The sequence below is a fragment of the Anabrus simplex genome, chromosome 5 (genome assembly GCF_040414725.1).
Source record: "Anabrus simplex isolate iqAnaSimp1 chromosome 5, ASM4041472v1, whole genome shotgun sequence".
Classification (NCBI taxonomy): domain Eukaryota; kingdom Metazoa; phylum Arthropoda; class Insecta; order Orthoptera; family Tettigoniidae; genus Anabrus; species Anabrus simplex.
The window spans coordinates 369,191,647-369,214,808 of NC_090269.1; the positions used below are offsets into that span (position 1 = coordinate 369,191,647).

Consider the following 23,162-nt stretch of genomic DNA (forward strand, 5'->3'; position numbering starts at 1 on the left):
CAAAACAATTTTTTTTCTTTCAGTTGGGGAGCATGTCACTTAAATTGCTGTGAACCTTCTCACAGCAAATTGAGTAGTTTTTCTCACTCTATACCCCTATTGTATTCCAATTAACAGAAGTAAAGGAAAATCGGTGTTAACCTTACAGCACATTGGAAGCCTAAAAGAAAAATAAATTGCAGAACCATATGTGCAGAAGTGGAGTGAGAAGTTGAAAGAAAGCGGTGAAACTAGACATTCATTCTGGCACTTCTTACACTTCTACCGCTCACTACTTGTACATAATTGAATCATAACTTATACATGATTTAACCAATCATTTAAGAGCAAATGTCCATAAAGGTAACTTCCAGGAGAAACAAAGTTAAATTAAAAGGCAGTCTTATTTACGTTAAAATTTGTTCTTCGACAGGGTTGATGCTTGTAGGTAGGTAACTTAATAAAATATGGAGTAAAGGTCCAGGACTTCATGTAAATTGGCAAATGAAAAACCTACAACCTGTTTTCTAGTCATTAACCGGGTCAGGGATGGAATGAATGAAGCCCCAATCTTGCGGCGAGGATAGGAATTGTGCCGCCTGCCGAAGCCTGTCGCTATCCCCTGGAACAAGAGAGAAAAGGAAAATCGACTGCTGAAGACAATAACTGTGTTGTGCAAAAGAAACTTCTATACTGGAGTGTTGCTGAAATGAAATGAAATGACCGGGAAAATCGGAGTACCCAGAGAAACCTGTGCCACCTCCGCTTTGTCCAGCACAAATCTGACATGGAGTGACCGGGATTTGAACTACGGAACCCAGCAGTGAGGCCTACGTACTGCCGCCTGAGCCACGGAGGCTTCAAATTGGCAGATAAATATAATTATAGCTGAAAGTGCAATGTGTGAGAAGTTTTGCAGCAAAATGGACATCGTAACCTACGTAAGTTACTCCCCTGTAATGTGTTGGTACACTTCTAGATACCTTAGGTCAGGGATGGCGGCGTGCGGAAATACAGCAACATGGTATATTATTACGCTTTAATAAAGTATGTCTCAATTGTTTCTATGACCAAATTTTCACAAATTCTATAGGTTAAAGCAAAAAAACCTTATTCTTCAAATTCACGTGTTTTAAAAAATGTAAATAATAATAATAATAATAATAATAATAATAATAATAATGGGCGGCATCTGCCATGTGTAGGTGGCTGCGTGCTATTGTGGTGGAGGATAGTGTTGTGTGGTGTGCGAGTTGCAGGGATGTTGGGGACAGCACAAACACCCAGCCCCCGGGCCACTGGAATTAACCAATGAAGGTTAAAATGGCCGACCCAGCCGGGAATCGAACCCGGGACCCTATGAACAGAAGGCCAGTACGCTGACCATTCAGCCAACGAGTCGGATATGTAACAGATGATTAGTCATGAATGCATTGCAATGGATTTGTGTGTAATCCACTCATACCTAGATTGTCAGATGATGGGTTACATGATTTAAAAGGAAAATAACCGATGGCACACTAGATAGTAAAAGGTATTAAATATCTTAATTGACACGCTAGTTGGTAAATGTTTGCCATCCATGCCGTAGGTCATTCATCTTATTCCCGTCAATAGAAATTGGTTCTTCATACACTTGTTTGTTGGAAACTTGTCATTGCTGCCCACCTGCAAACGGAAGGTTTCTTCAATTAGGCCACTGAGGACTTTTTTGCCCATACGGTTCCTGGATCATTGTCAGAGTAAATGGTGTGAACGATGCTTGCTGGAAATTAATTTTGCAGTTTTTAGGAACTCTCCTTCCTCGACATAAATCTCAGTCCTATTATAAAACTTCGCCCACCATGCAGTTAAGTTCAGAATATCACTAGTCTCAACCAAAATGATGGCGAACTTGTCATGGCTTTTAAGAGACCGTAAGATAATTTCAAAATATTGCTTTATGTCCTGCAGGTGGTGGTTCGGGATCTCTGGACGATGTATGAAGGGTAATTAGCTCATGAAAAGCCAGGTCTCCCCAAACTATCATGCTAAATTGGAAAGCAAACATTTCTACCCCGAAAACGTAATTTCCATTGCAGCAGAATCATATTTGTGTGGCTTCAAAGCCACGTGGGTATAGTGAGAAACTGGTTGGCTGATCAGGCTCCTTAGGAGGCAGTCACATTGCCCCTGCTTGCCTTACAAGGTTCCTGCAAGGGATAAACGTTCTCAGCCAAGACATCTTTCAATGTCTCACTGGGTGGAATGGCAGGCCGCCCCTTTTTCCAAATAAGCTGAGAGATCAAAGAATCAACGAAGCTATGGAAGACCCTCCCTTTTCTTGGAGAGAAGTGTTAGTAGTGTCTTAGTATTCATGTATAGCAACGCACGCCTATTTACTGAAGAAAGCCTCCGGTGTATTACTTGAGGAGACTGACAGTATAGTACACAACCTCGTGGAGTGCGCAGATAGCCGATCTGCGCCGCAGTCCAAAACTGAGTGCAATTTCACTCATTCTACGAGATAACGAGTAGTCGGTAACATAGTCATCCGTTTTTGAGGGATAGTGGCCTGTTTTATAAGTTATCTTACTAAATCTTAATATTTTAATTTTATAAAAATAAGGCATTGCGAGTTGGATCCACTGATTTAAATTCATAATTATCTTTTACAATTTGTCAGTGTGTAAGTTTAAAATGTTAATCTAACATTTCATTTCGTTTCACCTTTTACCATTAGCCTCTTCAAACATCTTAGAGGCTGCAGTAGATTTCCTCAAACACCTAGCTCTTTCCTGTCTCGTTATAACACCTCGGTGTTGGTGCGACGTAAAGCAAATTGTAAAAACTGATCTTTCCTTTTGCTTCCATGTAACTTTAATTTTCTAAAACATTTGGTTACGTACTGTGCCCTTTACTTGCAGATCTCTCCGCACGGCTGCAGGGCGCTTCTTCTGTTCATTAGTCACTTCAACGAATGATCGACGGGGTACCAAGTAATATATAAATACTTGGAATAAAACAACTTTAATTGTAGACTCAGATTCAACTAAAGAGAAGTTTAGGAAACAAGCAGCTAAGTCACTTCAGTTATGTGAAAACAAAGCGAATAACTTAATTCTCAAGAAATGAGAACATAAATACAGACTTACCTCTAAATTCAGTCTTCTCAGGTTCCTGGCTTTGAAATATCGTTGACGAAAAACTAGTATTAAAATAAGCTTCCAAGTGAAACTATTCTTTATTTTAAATCCCTATCTTCTGTGACAGAAATTACTAGACCTGAATGAGTGAGCTCTAAAACGTCTTGTAACAAGGGTTGTCTATCAATTGGATATGAACGCAGGATACCATACACGCATAGAGAAGTCTGATTTAAAACATGGTAACTTAGTTCAACTTGGAGCAATCTCAGGATTTAAGTAAAGAAAATACAACAAACGTCATAATTTGAACATGTACTCAAATGCATGAGGACATATTGAGTCATTTGCATAAAAGTTGCTATCGTGAATAAATTAAATAAAAATGCTGAAAATGAGCAGAAAGGTTCTATGAACAAGTGGCGATCGAAATTTCTTGCTGTAAATTAGCCTGACCCAGTAAGTTAAACAATTGAATTTCAAGTTAATTTAAATAAATTAATCGAACAAGTCTGGTCTGTCCCGGACATTTTAATAATTTAACCATAAGCCAATGGTTAATTTGGTTTCAGGTAAATAAACGTTAAGGTGCCAGTATGAAAATAGTATACAGTAGCTTATGATCTGACACTTTGTCGTGCGGTTAGGGGCGCGTAGCTGGGCTTTCATTCGCGAGATAGTGGGTTCGAACCCTACTGTCGGCGGCCTTGATGGTTTTCCGTAGTTTCCCCATTTTCACACAAAGCAAATGCTGGGATGTACCTTAAGGCCACGACCTCTTCCTTCCCACTCCTGTGTCCGTGCGACGTGAAGAAACTTGGAAGAAAAACAAGCTTATGATCTGCAAAAGAAAGCTACTATACACTAATTTTGTATGGTTACCTTGACGTTCCGCAAGCGACAAAAAAACTCTTAAAATCTATCACGTGTGGACCCCTAAGATCTCTAAGATTCCAATCGCACAACTCGCAACAGTACCTCTGTTCAGACTACACCCTGGACTGCAAACTGTTTGCACACACTGACATCACATGGGCTCACAATATCAACTCCAGTAGAACATAAATCACTAGAATATCTCCCACTGTCAGAAAAGGTGCATCTCATTTCAAAACTGATGACTTTAATCCCAATATATACTCCTGGACTACAGCTACAACTTTATCTTGAATGTCAAATCCGTCATTTCACTCTGAAATTTTCCGAATCGGTTATTATGCCACTTCCTTCAGGATTAATAATTCTTTGCGGGACGTAGTAATAGTAATTTCGAGCACTGGACAAAAAACTAGGGACAAATGCAACTTTCTCGCCATAGCTGCATTCAGCTTGTAATAGTCTACAAATACTGTCCACAGGAGATGTACGTATTTACACTTCATAAAATGTGGCATAAACTTGCTATGAAAGGGAATGTTAACGATTATACACTCGGCATGAATTTTCTCTTACAGACCTTAAATCGGGGATGTCCATGCGCAATCTTCTCCATCTCGCTGGCTACCTCATGTCTTCCACTCACCCTTGTCACAGCTGCGGTAACCATTCTTGCTGCACTCATTTTAACACATCTTGTTTTATTTACAATAAACATTTCATATCTAACATAGAAATGACACCGGATACTTCACTTTTGCGTTTGGAAACTCTTGTTCTAACTCGTAGGTACCTAACTCGATAGCTGCAGTCGCTTAATTGCGGCCAATATCCAGTACTCGGGAGATAGTAGGTTCGAACCCCACTGTCGGCAGCCCTGAAGATGGTTTTCCGTGGTTTCCCATTTTCACAGCAGGCAAATGCTGGGGCTGTACCTTAAGGCCACGGCCGCTTCTTGCCCACTCCTAGCCCCTTCCCGTCCCATCGTCGCAATAAGACCTATCTGTGTCGGTGCGACGCAAAGCAACTAGCAAAAAAAAAAAGAAAAACCTCGTAGGTGCAAACCCACCGCACACGCATATTCTGTTAATCACCGCAACACACCTGACTAAGAGATGAAGACTCCAGGCCAATAAGAAATTATCCTTTTAAATTGCCAAGTCAGTCGAGACGGCTGGCTAATATCTTGTTTGTGATTGCTAGAAATCAGGTCCTTATCGTAGCAAGTCCGCTGCTTGCAGTCTCAATGAAAATCTGGCTGAGTACCTATCGCCTCGACGAGAATATATTTGAGTTCGGCTAATGCAATTGTATAAGACCTTCAGGAGAATTGCCTAAATCTGGCATTCTTTACTTTGTCTTTATATTTTAGAATTCCTACAGCGCACTAGGTACAAACTTAAGTATTACTGTTGTCTCGGATAATACTAGGACATAAGAGGAGCGCGGAAACTGTCCCCACGACTCGTAATTAGCATAGTCGACCGCGCTCAGACGTTTCCTATTCAAGATTTTGGTGCCAAAACTCTAGTAGTCTTCAATGCTGGCAAAGAATTTTAATCAACCGCAGTGTTTCATAACTTGGATTTATGTTCATTAAGATACTAAAATATAGGGCATTACACAAACGTGAACAAATAATTTATACTCCAGTAATAATACGCGTCAATCCGAAAGTCTAATTCTCCCCCCACACTGTCACCACTTGAATATCTAGCCACCTGCTCCTTAGTGTATGGATCTGGGTATAATTCTTCTAGACATGTAATTTAAGTATTGTTTTATGCTGGAAAATTCTTTTCTAATTTGAATAGACAAGATTTCTAATCATGACTTAACGTGCCGAAATTTCTTCGGAGAGTATTCCTTAAAATAGTGTAGAATAAACCCATTACGCACCCACACTTCTAACTGGTCATGTCTTGTACCTTGAGACTGGCGTCTTGGAGCAATCGTATCCGCCCTAGGAGATTAAAATCGTGCTTTCTTACACAGAGCAGTAGACCACTGACAGTTGTCAAAGTAAAAATGGATCGCTATTGCTCTGGGGAGGGGAATAGCGCGTGGAGAAAGGTGATACTTCCGGAGACGAGACTTGCCACGCTATGACTTGAGCGACTCAGATAATGGTTTAGTACTACATTTTGAAATTTCTTCAAATGTGTACTTGTCCGTCCTAGATCTTTTCTCGGCTGGAACGTCCACATTATAACCTAGCAAGTCTCATATTGGACTCTTGTAATACAACTTCTAAAGAAATAGCGCTAAACATCAGGGAACAGATATACCACCGCACAAAATTTCACTAAATTTTCAGTAATTTTCAATAAAAAATGTTAACTATAGCTTCCGTATAACAACCATGGTTAAAATCGGCTGATAATCGGTGGAACTGGAATAGTCCCAGTAAGTCTCCGTACTATAGCTTGCTCGCACAGGTTTTCGTCCTCCCTGTTGACTCCGAATGACGGCGGGCGCGCGTCTCAACTCATAAGTGCCGAGCGGCAACAGTCGTGTGAAAGGGTTTGACACATTCGGACGTGCGTTAGATATGTGAAGGTAGCCAGTATTCTGTAGCAGTTACATGAATGACCTCTCTCCCAGTCACGGATGACAAACTGCGGAGAGCATTCATTTATTGTAATCATACATGCTCAGTAACAGATTTTTCCAAATTCATACAGAACATGTCCGTAGCAGATTCCATAAACTTAATGGCTTCCCACAGGGATCAGTCTTGTCTCCCATTCTCTTAAACTTGCACATCCATGATCTCTCAGACCTCGCAAGTTCATCTATGCAGATATCAACCTCACCATACAAACACTTCAATGAGGCAGAAGACATAGCCCAAGACCTTGACAAGATGGAGGATTATTTCAAAAAATGGCACTTGAAATCTAGTCCACTAAAGACAGAGGCAGCTACGTTCCACCTAAATAACAGGCTGGCAGACTATCAACATATGATCAGGTTCGGAAACCACAAACTGAATCTGTGTAACGTTAGACAGGTCCTTAACCTACAGACGCCATCTTCAGAAATTGGCTGCTAAGCTTGTCTTAATAACTTGCTGGGTAGACTAGCTGGTACTCCATGGGGCGCAGATGCATGCACACTAAAACAACTGCTCTAGCAATAGTATATTCACGAGCTGAATATTGCTCCTCTGTATGGCTCAATAGCTCCCACACTAGTCGGGTTGTCCAACTGCATCACAATAATTATATCTGGTACATTACGCTCTACTCCTATTCAATGGTTACCATTACTGAACAACATTCAGCCTCCTTACAGACGGCAAAGCGCCCTTGTTATACTGTGAACCAGGATGGCGAAGAAGTTACCTCCCAATACATCAGGATACATGTGTGAAAATGCCGTAATGAGACTCAGGTCACGGAAACCTGCCTGGAAGACTGTAAAGGAATTAGTTAATTCACATCTCAAGCCTGATGAAATACGGAAACACGAATAGTCTCAATCATACCCTCAAGGCATTTAGTACGTTTACATGGGGATTGAGATCGATTTCAGTAAACTTCCCGTATTGAATACGATCCCCGTTTATATGTAGTAGGCTATTTGAGTATCGTATTGAATCTGCCAGGCAACGTAGACGTTTACGAACGATGCAGAATTGTAGTAAAAATCGATATCACCTCTTAGAATTTAAAAACGCCAAATGCAGTGGAAGCCGGGCAGATATGTTTTGAAAGTATGTGTGGTATTCCAAATGTAGTTGGTGCAATAGGTGGAACACACATTCCAGTTTAACCATCAACAGGTTATTGTGATTTTTATTAATCGCAAGGCCTGGCCGTCTTATGATTGCAGTTGCTGATCATTTATACAGGTAAATATATTTACTGGCTTATATTTATTTCGGCAGAACTTTCATGATTACGTCAGAACAGACATGGAGTGTGTGCAGTAGTTTCAATACGATCTCAGTACGATCCGCGTTTACATGGAACACAATTCTAACAGTACGATACGATCCCAGATTTTACCGTATCGATCTTGAGACTCAATCCGAACTGAGTCTCCGTTTACATTGAGTTTTCAATACGGGAACTGTACTGAGATCTGAATCCTTCATGTAAACATACTAATTGTCAACATCAGGGATCCACCTACAAAGTCGCCTGGGTTCAACCTTCCTCGCTCCACCTGGACCACACTCGACAGGATACGCTGCGGAGTAGGAAGAAGTGCTTTCTGTTCTGCATCAGTGGGGCTGGAAAGACTATCCAGCTTGCGACTGTGGTGCTGAAGTACAAACCATCCTGCACGTTCTGAAGGACTGCCCTGAGAGATGTTGCTGGTTCCATCGAGGACATTCAGAGTGACCCCCAAGGCGCTCTCTTGGCTGGAAGAGATGGACATTAGTCTACAAGAGACTGAAAGACCCCCCACATTAACATTTTTTAAATGTGGATATATAGTCAATTTGTTTGTGCCTGCTAAGAACTTGTACATAGTCGATTGTCAACTGTAGCATCATACGCTAAATACATAAATACATGCAGTTTTCTTTAAATATACAATATTTTTAAAAATTACTGTATTACAACCTTAACCTTCTGAGACATTTTCTAGACCTTAACCATGTTAAAGTCCAGAACACCTCCTCTTATATATTCATCTATATAAATAAAAATGAATCGCTAAATGTGTTGCTAAGCGCAAAACTCGGGAACGGCTGGACCAATTCGGCTAATTCTTTTTTTTCAAATATTCGTCTAAGTCCGAGTAAGGTTTTTACGAAGAGAAAAATTGAAAAAAATTCAGGAAAAACGCAAAAGCTCCATTTCTCTTTTCCATTCAAACTGTTCGTCTCTTTCCTTCTCCCACGTTTGCGCTTAGCGCTGCCCTCCTCTAATCCAGCGCATTTGCCAAATGTTCGTAAATCTGAATGTTATCGGTTAAAATGGGTGAATATCGGATTATGTACAAAATTTCAAGCCGCATTTGATGCCGTTAACAAAAGACGGTTTACAAAATAATTTAGTGTCAAAATGTTAAAATGGAATGTTACTTCAAATGCAAAATCTTCATTGCATGGAACTTGTCATAACTCCTACTTTATATTCACTATATTTGTAATTTTTTCACTGCTGGTAAAGGAACATTTCAGCTCGACGTAGATAAGTTTGTTTTTAAATTTAAATAATAACATGCACTGTTTGTGTTTCTTTTCAGTCATGTTCAGAGATTTTTATGTGCAGGCACGAAAGTGTCGCTGGCCAACTTCTTTGCTATTTAATTTGCATAGGTGGTCAAAGCGAGGCAAATGGTCTTCGGATATGGAAGTTATTTTTAAAACAAACCCCAAGTTCTTATCTAGCTTAGTTCTCACTTTGACAGGAAGAACGTCTCCTTGGGTTTTGGTTTCGCGCGTGACTCGGATGGCTGGCTGGTGTCTCGCTGCGTCGACTGCCGGTGCAGATCTCCCAAACATACGCTCTCCAGACAGTCGAATGCAGTGTCGTGTTTTGTCATAGTTGGAGACCTTTGTCTACCCTGATTGTTTTTAAATCTTCGCTTCTCAACAAACAAGTTAATCGATTCCTTTGGTTGACTGATTTATTTTTGTGTACTTCCATACACAGTATACTCATTTCAAGACTCATGCCGCCTATAAGGCGCGGGTGGAGCAACTTCGGTCGAAGAACTCGAAATGCTACAAGCCAAGCTAATTTTCAGTCTAATCGAACTGCACAACAACGTGAAGAGCGAAATGAAACTGAAAGGATTCGGATATCACAAATCCGTGCAGCGCGTCGTTCAGCTAATAATCTTGCAAGTTTGAATCGAGCTGCTTTCAGTTACGATGTTTCAATTGACTACAGTGCCTATCAATGCATTACTATTGGATCTATGAACTCCGTTTGCCAATATTGTAAGGCATTGAAATACAAAAATGAAGCCGCTGGATTGTGTTGCGCAAATGGCAAAGTGAAATTAGTGCCATTGATTCCACTCATTGGTTACAGGAATAGATTCCATACATTTCCTTACAATAATCCAAAAATATAACTGCTTTCAAATGACTTCATTTGGGGCATCAATTGTACTTCGGGACAATTTCATGAAAACTTTCAAGGTAACATAACAAGCAGACTTATCCCCCATATTGCTTTGTTTACTTTATTTTATAGTTTTTGTGACAAATAATAAACCTGTCGTTCTTAATTTACAGATACAAGGCCAAATATTTCACAGCAGTACGGACTGAATTTGAGTTAGTTCATTATCATTTATTTTTGACAGAACGACGTCTGTCGGGTCAGCTAGTACTAAATATGAATGGACAAAGAAAATGAACAGAATCCTTCCCCCCTCCCCTCCTCAGTGTAGCACGTTATATGCCTAACAATGCTAATCTATACAAATAAAATCGTAACGAGTCTCTCTACATTTACTATTTTGGCGAAATTTTCATTCAATTATCCTTTTCAGGCGTAATGACAATCTGCATATATTTTGGCTTTGGTGTCAGTTCTTATAACTACTGGATATATTTCTACCAAACTTCATATTTAGAATCCACCTGTCCTTGCGTAGGTTTTAGGGCCAAAATTGTTTCTAAATCCCTGAACTTACTGGAGGTTGATGCGCAACCGAAACCGTGATTTTGCACTACCACAAAATGTGCACAACCAAGCTTAATGTAATTTTACTTGCTGTCATGTCATTTCAAGGTGGGTTACAGGGTTTAATTAAAGAGCAATTTTACCCTTTTCGATAGAACAGATAAGAGGTTTTCGTCAATAACTGATTTCAATATGTAAACAAGAAGTAGGGAGAATTACGCAAAAATTCAGACCAGATATTGTACCATTCAAGAAACTGATCATCCTCATTCTGTCTCCACTTCGTTCACTTTTATCGTACTTCACGTTTGACTGCCACTTGCTTTTGTAGAGGAATGTCAGTTTAACATGCCATATTAAACGTTTGAATATAGGGATGTAACTTCGCATAAATTCATGAAGGGACATCTATTACTAATTCCCGTGCGAAAAACTGGCACACATGCTAGAGTTAGTCTAAATTAGGTTGCTATGAGAAGTGGAAAATATCCAGAGGAAAGCACCACAATTTGTTCTTGGTGATTTCTGAAAAACAATAGTTTTAAGAAAATGATGCAAATTTTAGTCTGGGAAGACTTGGGAATAATGAAACGAATTGCTCGACTAAGTGATATGTTCAAAGCTGTCAGTGGAGAGATGGCGTGTAATGACATTAGTAGAGGAGTAAGGGATAATGTTCGATAAATTCGATAAATCTCTAAGTTCTTCAAGAACATTTAAGACTAGGTAAAAGATTGATAGGGAATCTGCCAACTGGACGACAGTTGTAAATTCAGATCATTGATGACTGATGTTGGAAGTGCTAAAATATTTCACAGCCAGACTAGAGAATTTCATGAAAAATGAAACGGGAGCCTCTCGCTATGTAGGATATTCAAAAGAAAGCCACTGGTGACCGAAAAGTCTGAAAGTCCATTTGTAGAAAATTTGGAAAACCAGATTTGAAGTCTTCTTGTGATCGTAGAAGTTAATTATATGCTGATTTATTTTGACGGCAAGATCTGCCGCCGCTGTCGATAGCCAGGTGAGGTCGCCTGGAACCCCGCCCCAAGTACCCTCAGATACCACTCCCGCTATTATGAGAGGGGTAGTCATGGTGATGGTCGCCGCAGATTTGATGTACATAATCAGTCCCCAGATGGGTTGGCGGTAGGGTTACCGCACCTCAGCCCTTGCCGGAAGGGAGCTCCAGTGCGCCGTCCACCAGGAGTCTTCACTAGAGTGGAGTGGGCCCATACCCCACTCCGTATCCCTCGCCAGATGTTGCGCCACGGCCGCTGACGGCTGAGGGGATACTGAAACAATATATGGGTGACATGTGTTTACTGGAGCATGCGAGTACATTTTATTTGTTGGAGGTAGAGGGGCGGGCGGAATGATGGATAGTGTTAGCAATGCGAGGATTGCCACGAACCTCCTACGCAGGCGTAGCAGGGGGAGAGGTGATACTCCCACGTGGCGCGTCCCAGGTGCCGGATAGGGGGTCCTAACCGGCTTGCCGGCGGACTTCAGGAAAATACAATACCTCTCGCGGACCTAACACACCACCCCCTGCGGGTGGGGGACGCACATGTAGAATACACCCGCGGTTTCCCCTGCCTGTCGCAAGAGGCGACTACAAGGGGCGACCAAGGGATGATTGAATTAGAACCATGAAACTACTCTTGATTCGTACCATCATGCGTGGAACACCATGGGTTGCATGTACTTGCGAGTAGTATCGCTAAATTGGTACGAAATAGGTTTGTGATTAGTTGCAGTAAAAAGCCTGGCCTGGTGGATTCCAGTACCCGTGCGTTGTACCCATGTGAGCAACACCGCGGGTCTGGGCGTAGGCTGTGAGTTGTACCGCTATATGAGCGGCACCGTGGGTCAGCGTTGCCTGTGATTGGTACCCACTATGTGAGAAACGCCACGGGAATACCGGCGCCCGTGACTAGTACACCTAGGTGAGGAGCCTTACCGGTTTGCGTTGGCTATGAGTGGCGCCATTGTGTGACAAACACCATAGGTCTGCGTTCCCTGTACGAATTGCAATACTTATGAGTAGTACCACCGTGGACCACCGTGAGTCTTCGCTACTTTTGATTAGTACCCCAAAATGACAAATACCATGGTTCTACTTTACTCGCGATATGTACCATTCTGTGGAGCCTTAGACGTGAATTTAGCACCCATTCAGACATCAAGCATCATTGTGCTTTATAAATGGTCCCTTGGTTAGTAATACTCCAATTAACTACCTTCTTTTTGAGTCTGATCCACTGTTTTTGTTTATTTTTGTAGGGTTCATGTCCATCCATTCATTCTTCATGACAATTTTTTAAAAATTTTGTTCAGTGGATGAATTTGAATTTTTTGTTATTTCATTTCGTACCATTAGGGGCCGATGACCTCGATGTCAGGCCCCTTTAAACAATCATCATGCGAGGATTGAGGAGGCGGGGCTTGGTAATGTGGTAAAACGAGTCAAGAACGTTGAAGGTGGGGAAAATAGAATCTTTCTGTGGCGGAGAGACCGAAATCAGTTCTGACCTAAATGACTTCGATAAGTGTGGTTAGACGTACGATTCAGAACTTTCACACAATCAACGTAACAAGTCCAATATACGGAAAGAACCACTGGAAACGGGTTGAAGATACAGATTTTAAAGGTGGCATAATTACGCTAAGTACCGTAGTTTGAAGCTTGGGATTTCAGTGAAAGGAAGCTACAATACGTGGAATATTGGTCAGGATGACATTGGGACTAAGTAGACATATTGTTCGTCCGAAGAGAGGGTAGGCATGTTATTTATACGGATGAAACCTATCTGCATTACTCACGCACGAAAACGAACCCGTGAAGTGATGTCTGAATACGGACCGAGAACAAGGATTTATAGTGGTACACGCCAGTTCAAACGAGAATTTGTTCCAAATGGCTAGGCTGAATAGCTCTGACGGTGGAGCGCCGACCTGAGCCTAACTTGGCAGGTTCGACGCTGGCTCTGACTGGTGGTATTTGAATGTGGTTAAATAAGTCAACGTCTTGTCTGTAGGTTAACTGGCACGTACAAGAACTCCTGCGGGACGAAATTCCGGCACCTCGGTCTCCAAGAAACTATTTCGTAGGACGTAAAACAAAATTATTCAGATTTATTTGCCGGTTGTCAAATCCTAAGTATCTCAAACGGTCAAATTTCTGAAAACGTAGGATCTATCCTACAAAAGCAGGGTTATTCAGTAGCTTTTAAATATACTTTTTCAAAAGTATTGAAAGTCAAGGATAACATTTGTGAAGAAAATAAAGGTGTATGTAAATTGCAGAAATTGTTTACATCGGTCAGGACGAAATTTGAAAATCACGACGAAAGAACATAGTTTCTGATCGGGCAAAAGTCATATCTTCCAATACTTTTCCTATCCATTATTTTCTTTAAGACTGGCCACGCCTCCCAGCTATATATGGATATGCAGTCCATCAGAACAATTTTCGTTTTCATTTTCCTATCCGTACGTGTAAAGGAAAATGAACCTTACCGTACCACAGTCTAGGAATGTATGTTTGCACGGCTTATTTATGCACTCCTACAGTATAATGTGCAGTACTTCAGGTTAATTTTCCTTTACACATTAGCATAGGGAAATGAACACAATGAAAATTTTTCTGATGGACAGCATATCCATATATGGCTGGAAGGCGTGACCAGTCTTAGAAAAATAATGGATGGGGAGAGCATTGTGAGATGACCTGTTGCCCGAACAGCGATGATATATCATGAGAATCACATAAGCTCTGCGACGCATTTAGTCGATCCTTATAACAATTATTTCCTCAGTTCGGATCAGCATCTCAAAAGTTCCTAACCAAACCAATGTTCCACATTAATTTACGAATAATAAAGTCTGAAAAAAGACATAAGCGGAAAAACTTTTCTCCATTATGCGATTAATACATTGTACAGTTCCACCCCTTAATTTGTTTCCGCTGCCGGTTTTTCTTTTGTCAGTACCTTGTGTTGATTGCGAAAAGTCTATACAGCTGTTTTATTCTACGGGTTTTGATATTTTAGTGTATCTTGTTTAAATGGAGTTCGTATTACATAAAAGAACATTAGTATGGATTGTCTGTTTAGGGCGAGTAAGACTTGGAATAAAATTCCAAGTCTCTGAATTGGAGTACCTCATACTAGTGTTAATTTCCTTTCACAGGCTTGCTTAACATATTGTGATTTCCATTTCAGGCTATGGAAAATATTGAAAAGGTTCAACAGACTTCGAGTGAAACACTGCAAGCCACTGCTGGTCCAGATGTCGTGCTACCAGATGTTAAAGCTGATTTACGATATCCTGATGGTGCCAGGGGAGATATGCAGAGCTTGCCAACGGACGTCATTCCGTCAGATTCTGAAACAAAAATGGAACGACTTCTCCATGAAACAGTATCTACACAGCAAATTCAAGCGACCGTGGAATCCTCTGAGGAGGTACAGGCCGGTACCAGAGACGTGGGAGAATCGCAGGCCTCTGCCACCAATGCGGAGAGAGGGACTGGTAGCCCTATGGAAGAAGACGAGCCGATGACGGTAAGAATTAGTCGGTTATTGAAAAACTACATACTCTTCGAAATTGACCTAATTGATTCTGGTATCGCACGTATTACTCCAATCATTACAATTACTCAATTTTATCCAATAATTTATATGGAAACGAATCTTTGAGAAATTCTATATTAGCACAGGAATGTTCGAAGCAAATGTTAATCAGTGAATCTAAGAAATTCATTTATACTGAAAGATTAATATCCGAAAACGTGACGTCATAGTTACGAGTAAAATAGAGTAGGGCTGGTAATTCACGAACTTCCTTCAGATGATAATCTAGATTTTTCAAATTAGAAAATTTAACTGATATCAGACATTCTGGGTTGAACGAGGGGATAATTTAAGTATTATATTAAAATACTAGATAATTTTTAATCTTACCAAACTTCATTGATAGGTGAGAAAAATCTCTGGTATCGCTCCGTTGGCCAGTACAGCAAAACTGTATCGGCAGTCTCAACGTAAGAGCGCCGCTCGCGCACCAGACCCGCACGGAACTTGACTGGGAGACGTGGAGAAGGTGCAATCACGTTTGTTAGGCACTGATCTGCCTTTAGGCCTGTCCCCAGATAGCGAATACCGTGTCACTTGTTTACCTATAATTTTCCTAAATTTCAATCTCCCTTGGTTAATTATTCAAAACCCACTTCCTATGAATGAATATTTTACGAATTTGTCCTCTTGAATTACAAATAAAATGATTCCTTCTAAAAAAAACTCAAAGCTTATTTGCCTTCGTCATTCCATGCTGTCTCCCTACAGACAGCTCGGAACATACCTCTTAGTCGAGTAGTCCAAAGTTACAGGCATTTTCTTAACTGTCTGAAATCCCCCGAACAAATCTTCCTACTTCCCAGTCCATATTTTGAGTGCACAAAGAAAGGAGTCCTCAGGAATTCCACAAAATTCAACCATACTCTAACTGGGGTCTTGCCAGCTATTTATACGCGCTCTCCTCAAAAATCTCACATGAAGAGATGTATCACCTTTAATTAAAACCTCGTTAATGTGATAACACCAGCGATCTTTCCTTATATTAACACCTAACTACTTGATCCCAATGGTGCACAGTCGAACAGTCAAATTTCAGCATCTCTTGGGACGTGAAATATAAAAAAGTCCACTTCGACTGTGGTCGGCTTTTTACAGAAAGCTGGCTGAGTTTTGCAACACGGCCCGTAATTCTCATTGTCACTCTCCCCTCGCCACTCATCACACTTATTCAGCACTATGAATGTATAAGCACATGCCACCCTCCCACGTAGCAGTGTCAGCTGTGGGCTACAAAATTTCTGCCTGCTGTAACAGATAAGATTCGAATACCGGCGTGAACTTTGTTTCCGAATAAATACACAATGAGTCGAGCAACGAACAGTTTGGCCGAGCTAACTTCACTACTAAATGCTGCACTCCATTCTAACTCGGCTCACGCGCTACGAGTGCTGGCTCGCGTTCAACATGGTAATTTCAGCATTCGTGAGGCAGCGGTGTGTCGTTTCGCGTAGGGCTGGTCAGATGGATAAAGCAGTGGAGAGTCGGAGGACATTGGAAGGCTACCGGGCACTGGTTTAAAGTGGATTTTTACTAAGATAGAAGACAGGTTAACTGAAACTTCACAAGAGAACCTGTTCTTAAACTCGGGAGTCCGCGCAGGTGACTAATTTTCCTACATGTTCATAAACGATTACGTGAAGCAGGCCTCCGTTTCAGAAAAGCTGCCACCAAAGTGTCCCCAGATGAACATATGGTCGGTCGGTGCGAATTTCCCGTGATGGGGTTAAAACATAATTGGGATCATGTGATCTTCTCTGACGAGACTCCTTTCAGCTCGGTTCATGTCTACAGGCCACGGGGAGCCCGATATAAAATAATATTCTAATACTGTTAATGCAATGGTTGCATGTATCAAGTTAGGGGTGGATATCGTCTGGGGCTAGGGTGCTTTATCGGATGTACTCCCATATCTAACCAATATTTAAACATTCTGCAGACCATTAAGGTTCTGTGTGAGCGCGTTATCCAGATAAGGTGTAACAGTTCTGCAAGAAATTCTCCAATCCACACGTGCGGTCATGTTCGGAGCAGGGCTCCGTTGCACTGGTCCATTGGGGTCCCTAGAGTTCTAGACTTTAACCCTATTGAACATGTGTAGGCAAAGTGGAAACACAAATTAAACTCTGGCCTCTCCCTCTCCTGCATTCGCATGCTTTGTGGGGCGTTATGCTAGATCCATGCGATGAGAGCTCTCGAAGAGGAATATTTTATGGAGCTTAAGTAAATTCAATGTCGGATTCGAAAATATATTAAAGCTGATGGATACTGGACGTGGTCATGTCTAAAACAGTCCTGTTCAATACTAACATAATTAAAAACACAACGCCAGATTTCGCAATGAATAGAAATACGCATGTATTTAGTAAACTCAACACGTAACAATTAAGATGTAATGCCTTCAGTATGACTCCAGTCGCCTCGACAGGAGAGTTTCCTCGGAGCTAACTGGAACTCCGCACGTAAGATTGATATTAAATGGCTATTCCTCGCTGTTAGATTTAACAATCCTTGGAGCAGCCAGTGCAATCAAAGCATTGGGAGTGGAAATAGACTGCTACGGTGCAGTTAAACCACAGTAACAGTCCAGTAAAAATAGACTACCGATACAAATATTCGAACCCCGAATCTTCTGGTTAATGGCAAAGGACTTAACACCCCGTTAAGTGTCTTAACATCGAGCTTCATTTGCCAGACATGTCCCTCGCTTCACATACTTAAGCATTTGGCAGTTTCTCGTCAATTTCATTGTATTAGTTCATGTTATTCTGAAATGCAGAAAATTGCATCGTGTATTTAGTCTCGCGTAGTCGGGAACATGTCGATTAACAAACGCTTTTTGCACTTTTCGTTGGAACAGTACCGCCGCACCAGAGGACTTGAACATTTTTCAAGAGTCAAATTTTGATTGGACTGTTCAACTGTGTCTTCCACACTACAGTACCTAATTGAAGCGAAGACGACTTCCTCCCTTGGTAGAACTTAAAAACCTCACGTTTCATCCAGTTTACGATCAAACCGCTGTTAATCCATCTCACATCGTCTTCTTGCAGTCACCTACAATCCTGAAACTTATTTTTTACTCTATACAGTAAATAACGTGCAAAAGGCCTTAAGAGATTCCAGTACTCTACTCGCATTATATATAAGTAAGGGCCTTATTTTTTGGTGAAATAAAACTGTCGATTTCGGTGTTAAAACTGACACTATTTCGGTAGGTATTTCGTGAAACTGTCATACTGATCGATGTTTCTTGTGATATCTTCCTTATAGTATGACGTAAATCTTATTTTGTGATTAGGGGTTTTCGGCATTTTTATACTTAAATTCTGGACATTTGCCAGTAGCGAAATCTCACTGCCAAAGAGTAAAACGTGCTGTATCTACGACCGATCTTGCTACGACCGCAACGCCATTTGATGTAGGCTAATCGATAACATATACCGATTTGTACTGATTACAGATCGCGGAACTGGGTACACATACTTCCGATACACAGTACTCATAGCTTTGTGTGCGTTTGTGTAGACAATATACAGCCTATCAAGCAACTGAGAAAAAAAAACTACAATGGTAAAGTTCTCAGACATTTTCAACGTTTATTGGAGAGGTTTTTCGGTACTATTTTTAATTCTTTCTACCAAGTGGGGTATATTTCGTGATTATTTGCGCAATTCGCAAGTAATAACGAATAGGACTAATGGATTAGACAGAAGAGCGACTGAATGGATGGATTATCTAGAATATACAAGTGAGTTAGTAAAGAGAGTTCATTTTGCTAAAATTAGGTACTTGAAGTACCTACAAGGTCATACATAGGCAAAAAAAGAAGGTATAAAAAAATCGCGCGTATCGCTATTGCCAAAAAATACGGCCCCTATATATAAGAAATCAAAGGTCCAATGCGCATGACGGGATCACGTAATGCTTTATTAACTCTCCTGTATATTCTAGATAATCCATCCATTCAGTCGCTCTTCTGTCTAATCAATTAGTCCTTCTATTCGTTAGTAGTTCCTCATGATCTAGTCTATCAAAAGCCTTGGGATAGGTCAGTGGCGAAACAGCCCATTTGACCTCCAGAATATGAAATATCTGCTATATCGTGTTGAAATCCCCGGGTGTCCAGCATCACTGAAATAACTTTAATGAGCCCGAACTGCCTTCTATCAGTGGTGGTGATTGTTTTAAGAGGAAGTACAACCAGACAACCATACTTTTACACTAATCAGAGCGGTAAAAATGAAAGGGCAGACACTTAAAAAAATGAAGGTATCGGCCAAAGAAAGAGGGCCACGAAGGGTATGAAAATTACATTCCCTAGACCTCAATACCTAATACAGTTGCGGTCGGAAAATAACACTTGAGAGTGAGGTCTGATGGAATAGACGAAAGTGAGGAAACTGGCACAAGTAAACGGAAGTAATGTCAGGAATCGGCTTAGAACGCGTGGATGCCAACCCACGCTCCAAAATTGAGGCCCTGGGGCCCTTTTAGTCTCCTCTTACGACAGTCGGGAATTAGCGTGGGTGTTATTGTACCGCCCCACCCACAGGGGGCAAATTTACTTGTCCTTCTGTCAAACCAGTTAGTAATTTAGGAAAAGTGTCTAATGTTAATCGGAAAGAATGCTCTCTCAGAACTTGCATGCAACAAATGTAAAGGTGACTGGCTTTTTCAGGTTCCTTAGTAGACATCGGCTACTATAGTAACTCGCCACTAATTTGGTTTAGCTCCTTCAAAGTAATGAAGTAATTACTTCACATATCGTATTATATTCCAATAAATTTGCTTCATTTAAACCAGAAATCTCACACATACCTTCTGCTTTTCTGGTTATCAACATAATCTTACAGAAAATATGTACGTTCAGGTACTTCGCTAGTATTACTTCTACCTAGACGTTATCTTTACGTCAAACCATATTTACACACTGCTGACTAAATACCTTTACCTTCTGTAAATATACACTTCTCTTGTTCATTTGATCCTAGATTGTCCTTCCTGGAGCCTGTTTTGCCTCTAAGTACTTGCAAATACTTCATTTTTCACTGAGATTCGTGGGACAACCAATTTTGTTTGCCGTTATCTTCAGCTTTTTTTTCGTTAAATTCAATTTTCTAGTCCCATCTCCCCTTAGTTCCTTGCGATTTACTTCCAAACCGCACCTCCTTAAACTCTTAAAACATTGAAAGTATTTACCATTCAACACCATTAAACATGCGTACCTGTTTCCAAACTCCGTCAAGAATTCTTGTAAATCAATGTCATATTCTGTTAAAACCTTTATTTACCATTTTCCTTCGATCATAATTTATAAAATTTCACTTGTGCCTCTTATGATAGCGCTTGACAGTTCAACTGTTACAGACGTCATTTGTATCACATTGATTTTTAAATGAAAACAGGTTCGTGAACGCCCCTCTAATTACTTCAATCTCTTTCTAATACAGCTATCCTTCCAATATTAATTTATTTGCCATTTTCGGTCATTCTCATTCGTATTACTTTCCCAGTTAACCTTAGGTAAATTGAAGTCATCCGCTGCAATCGCGTATTTTTGTTACCCTGTTACCCACATCTTATCAAATCATTTCGCGTCAGCGTCGGCGGCACCTCTTCCAGGTTTGTACGTACCAAAAATAAAGTTATAGAGACGATCCGTACAGCTAGAATTTCATGTTAAGTCTTTAATTTACCAGTCTGAATACTCGCACTTTCGATTCTATCCGATCGCTACGATAAGTTGCGTGAGAATTTCCGAATCTATTTCACTTCTAAGCCATAATTAAACTCCTTATTACATCTGGCTTATAAACCTGTATCTGATAAATTACTTAGTTCTATTCCTTTCTTTGCAGTGCTTGTACAGTTTGACTGGACTTCCAGCTCCCTGTACTCTCATCAGTGCTGCGTAGTTTACCAGTTTCCCTGAATTTACCTCCTTAAAACTCTTGTGAACAAATTCCCTAACTTAAACGTACCACTGCGGTTGAAGTGAAGTCCATCTGAGCGTGGATCCAGACCTCTCACCCACCTATTAAGGTTTACAAATTTCGCTCCTAGTTTCCAGCATACCCACACCAGTTTTTAAACTCAAGTTTTTAAACTTGAATACCCACACCAGTCTTAATTTGATTTCCCGATCACCGACAAGTTAATATATCTTCCACCCAGTATTCCAGTGATAAAAATCTCTGCTCCCTTAAACTTATGCCGCACTGCCATATCCCCATCCCACAAATCCTCAATTGTGCTTGTACTTATTCTGCCTTGCTCTGTTGGTACCAACGTGAAATACCTTTTCCTTACTCACCTACTTCCCTTACTTTCCTAAACATCTCCTTTAACCTAGTTCCTAGAAAATTCTGCCCTAGTTCATTTTCCTCAACGCACTTTCCCCACGTGCCTAAGTCCCACACGATCCGAGCATCGACCCCTCCTACCGGATCCCCTCTCCTCCAGTCTCTTACCTTCCCTGACGTCTGCAAAACATACGAAGTACTTTACCCTCCCTGGTCTCCCTTTCATGACTTTCAGACACTATCTTTCCTACATATCGTTTTCCTCCTAACCACCGTCCCCCGCCCTCTGTAACACTACCCTGTTTCCTAAATTCCTCCTGCTGTTCTTCCGGCAGTGACTCGTACAAATTTCTCAGATACCTCTCCTGAAATCTCTCCCTGACTAGTTTTCGTAACTCAATTCCCTTCCCCTTGACACCCCTTCTGTCTCACACCTCCATCCTTCCCCTACCTCGTGTCTACCTACCGTACCGTGTACATTTTTTTTTGAGGGAGCCCTGCCTTTCTTCCCTTCCTCCGTCAGAAACCTAATTATCTCCCCCAAACTCTTTCCTCATACACCTTAATGCCCGCTCACATCCACTGCATTCCTAAGCTTTTCTTTAATCATCTTAGAAATATGAAATATTAACATGTAAACAAAAATAAAATAGATATATCATATGAGGGGAGGGGGATGCAAGGATTACCACGGAAATTAAGGTAAATACTACTAAAATAACTACACTACAAATCTATTTAGGTGTATCGCAATTAGAAAACAAAAACGGGTAACTGAAACTGAAGATTCCACTAATCTTCCAAACTGTCGGTCTCGCCCCCAGCGGGGCCGTGGTATGCTGAATTCACAAGGGCATCCCAACTTAACGCACAAAATGTGTCACGAGAGGTTAGAAATGAATGTTCTACAGTGACAACATTTTACCTTGCGTTAAATGTCCGCCTTTTTTTTACCTACCACTTTTTCCAAATGGTAGAAATCTTATTGAACAAATATGGTTTGCAGAATGGGTCGGAGGAAAATATTAATGATTAAGAAATTAAAGAAAGTCAAACTTTCAACAAGAAAGGAAGCGAGGCGTGGATTTCAGGATCGTGGTCTGTAAGAAATTGCCCTTAGTTTGAATATTGTAATTAAGGCTAAAATGCCACTAGTATTAATCTCTGTTCAGCCTTGTGGTACCCCTGGTGATAGAATATATAACAAATTAACTATCCTTTTCTTAAAATTAGGATTGAAGTTTCTAAAAGGATCTACTGGACAGACTGAAACCATTGTTTTAGTTGTATCTATTGTTTATCGGTTGATAGGCTTGTTGATGCAGCTCTCCGTACCGTCCTGTCCTGTGTAACCTTTTCATATCTATGAAACTATTATATCCTAAATCTTCTACCATGTTCACATTTATACCTTGGCCACGCTTATTATTCTTACCTTCTACACTTCAAATTGTGCACCTGGACTGTCGGCTGCAGACACCGTAATGGGTCATAATTTTAAAATACTTTGGACTGTTAAGTTTTGCTCCCTATTAAACATGGAAGTTCTGAATAATCATTCGCGTACATTTGGATTTTGTACTGCATATATGTCATATAATTTATTTCTTAGAGTAGCGTTCATGTTGACCAAAAGGAACA

General features: G+C 40.7%; 1 protein-coding gene across 2 annotated transcripts in view; it reads left to right on the top strand.

The window, feature by feature from the left end:
* The window catches only part of LOC136874929 (neurofilament medium polypeptide), a 102,021-nt gene that overhangs the window by 23,464 nt on the left and 55,395 nt on the right, over positions 1-23,162 (top strand). For both annotated transcript variants that reach the window (XM_067148641.2, XM_068227930.1), the window contains exon 2: positions 14,806-15,147. In XM_067148641.2, coding sequence (XP_067004742.2) covers positions 14,809-15,147 — 339 coding nt within the window. In that variant the 5' untranslated portion in view covers positions 14,806-14,808. The remainder of the gene's footprint in view (positions 1-14,805; positions 15,148-23,162) is intronic.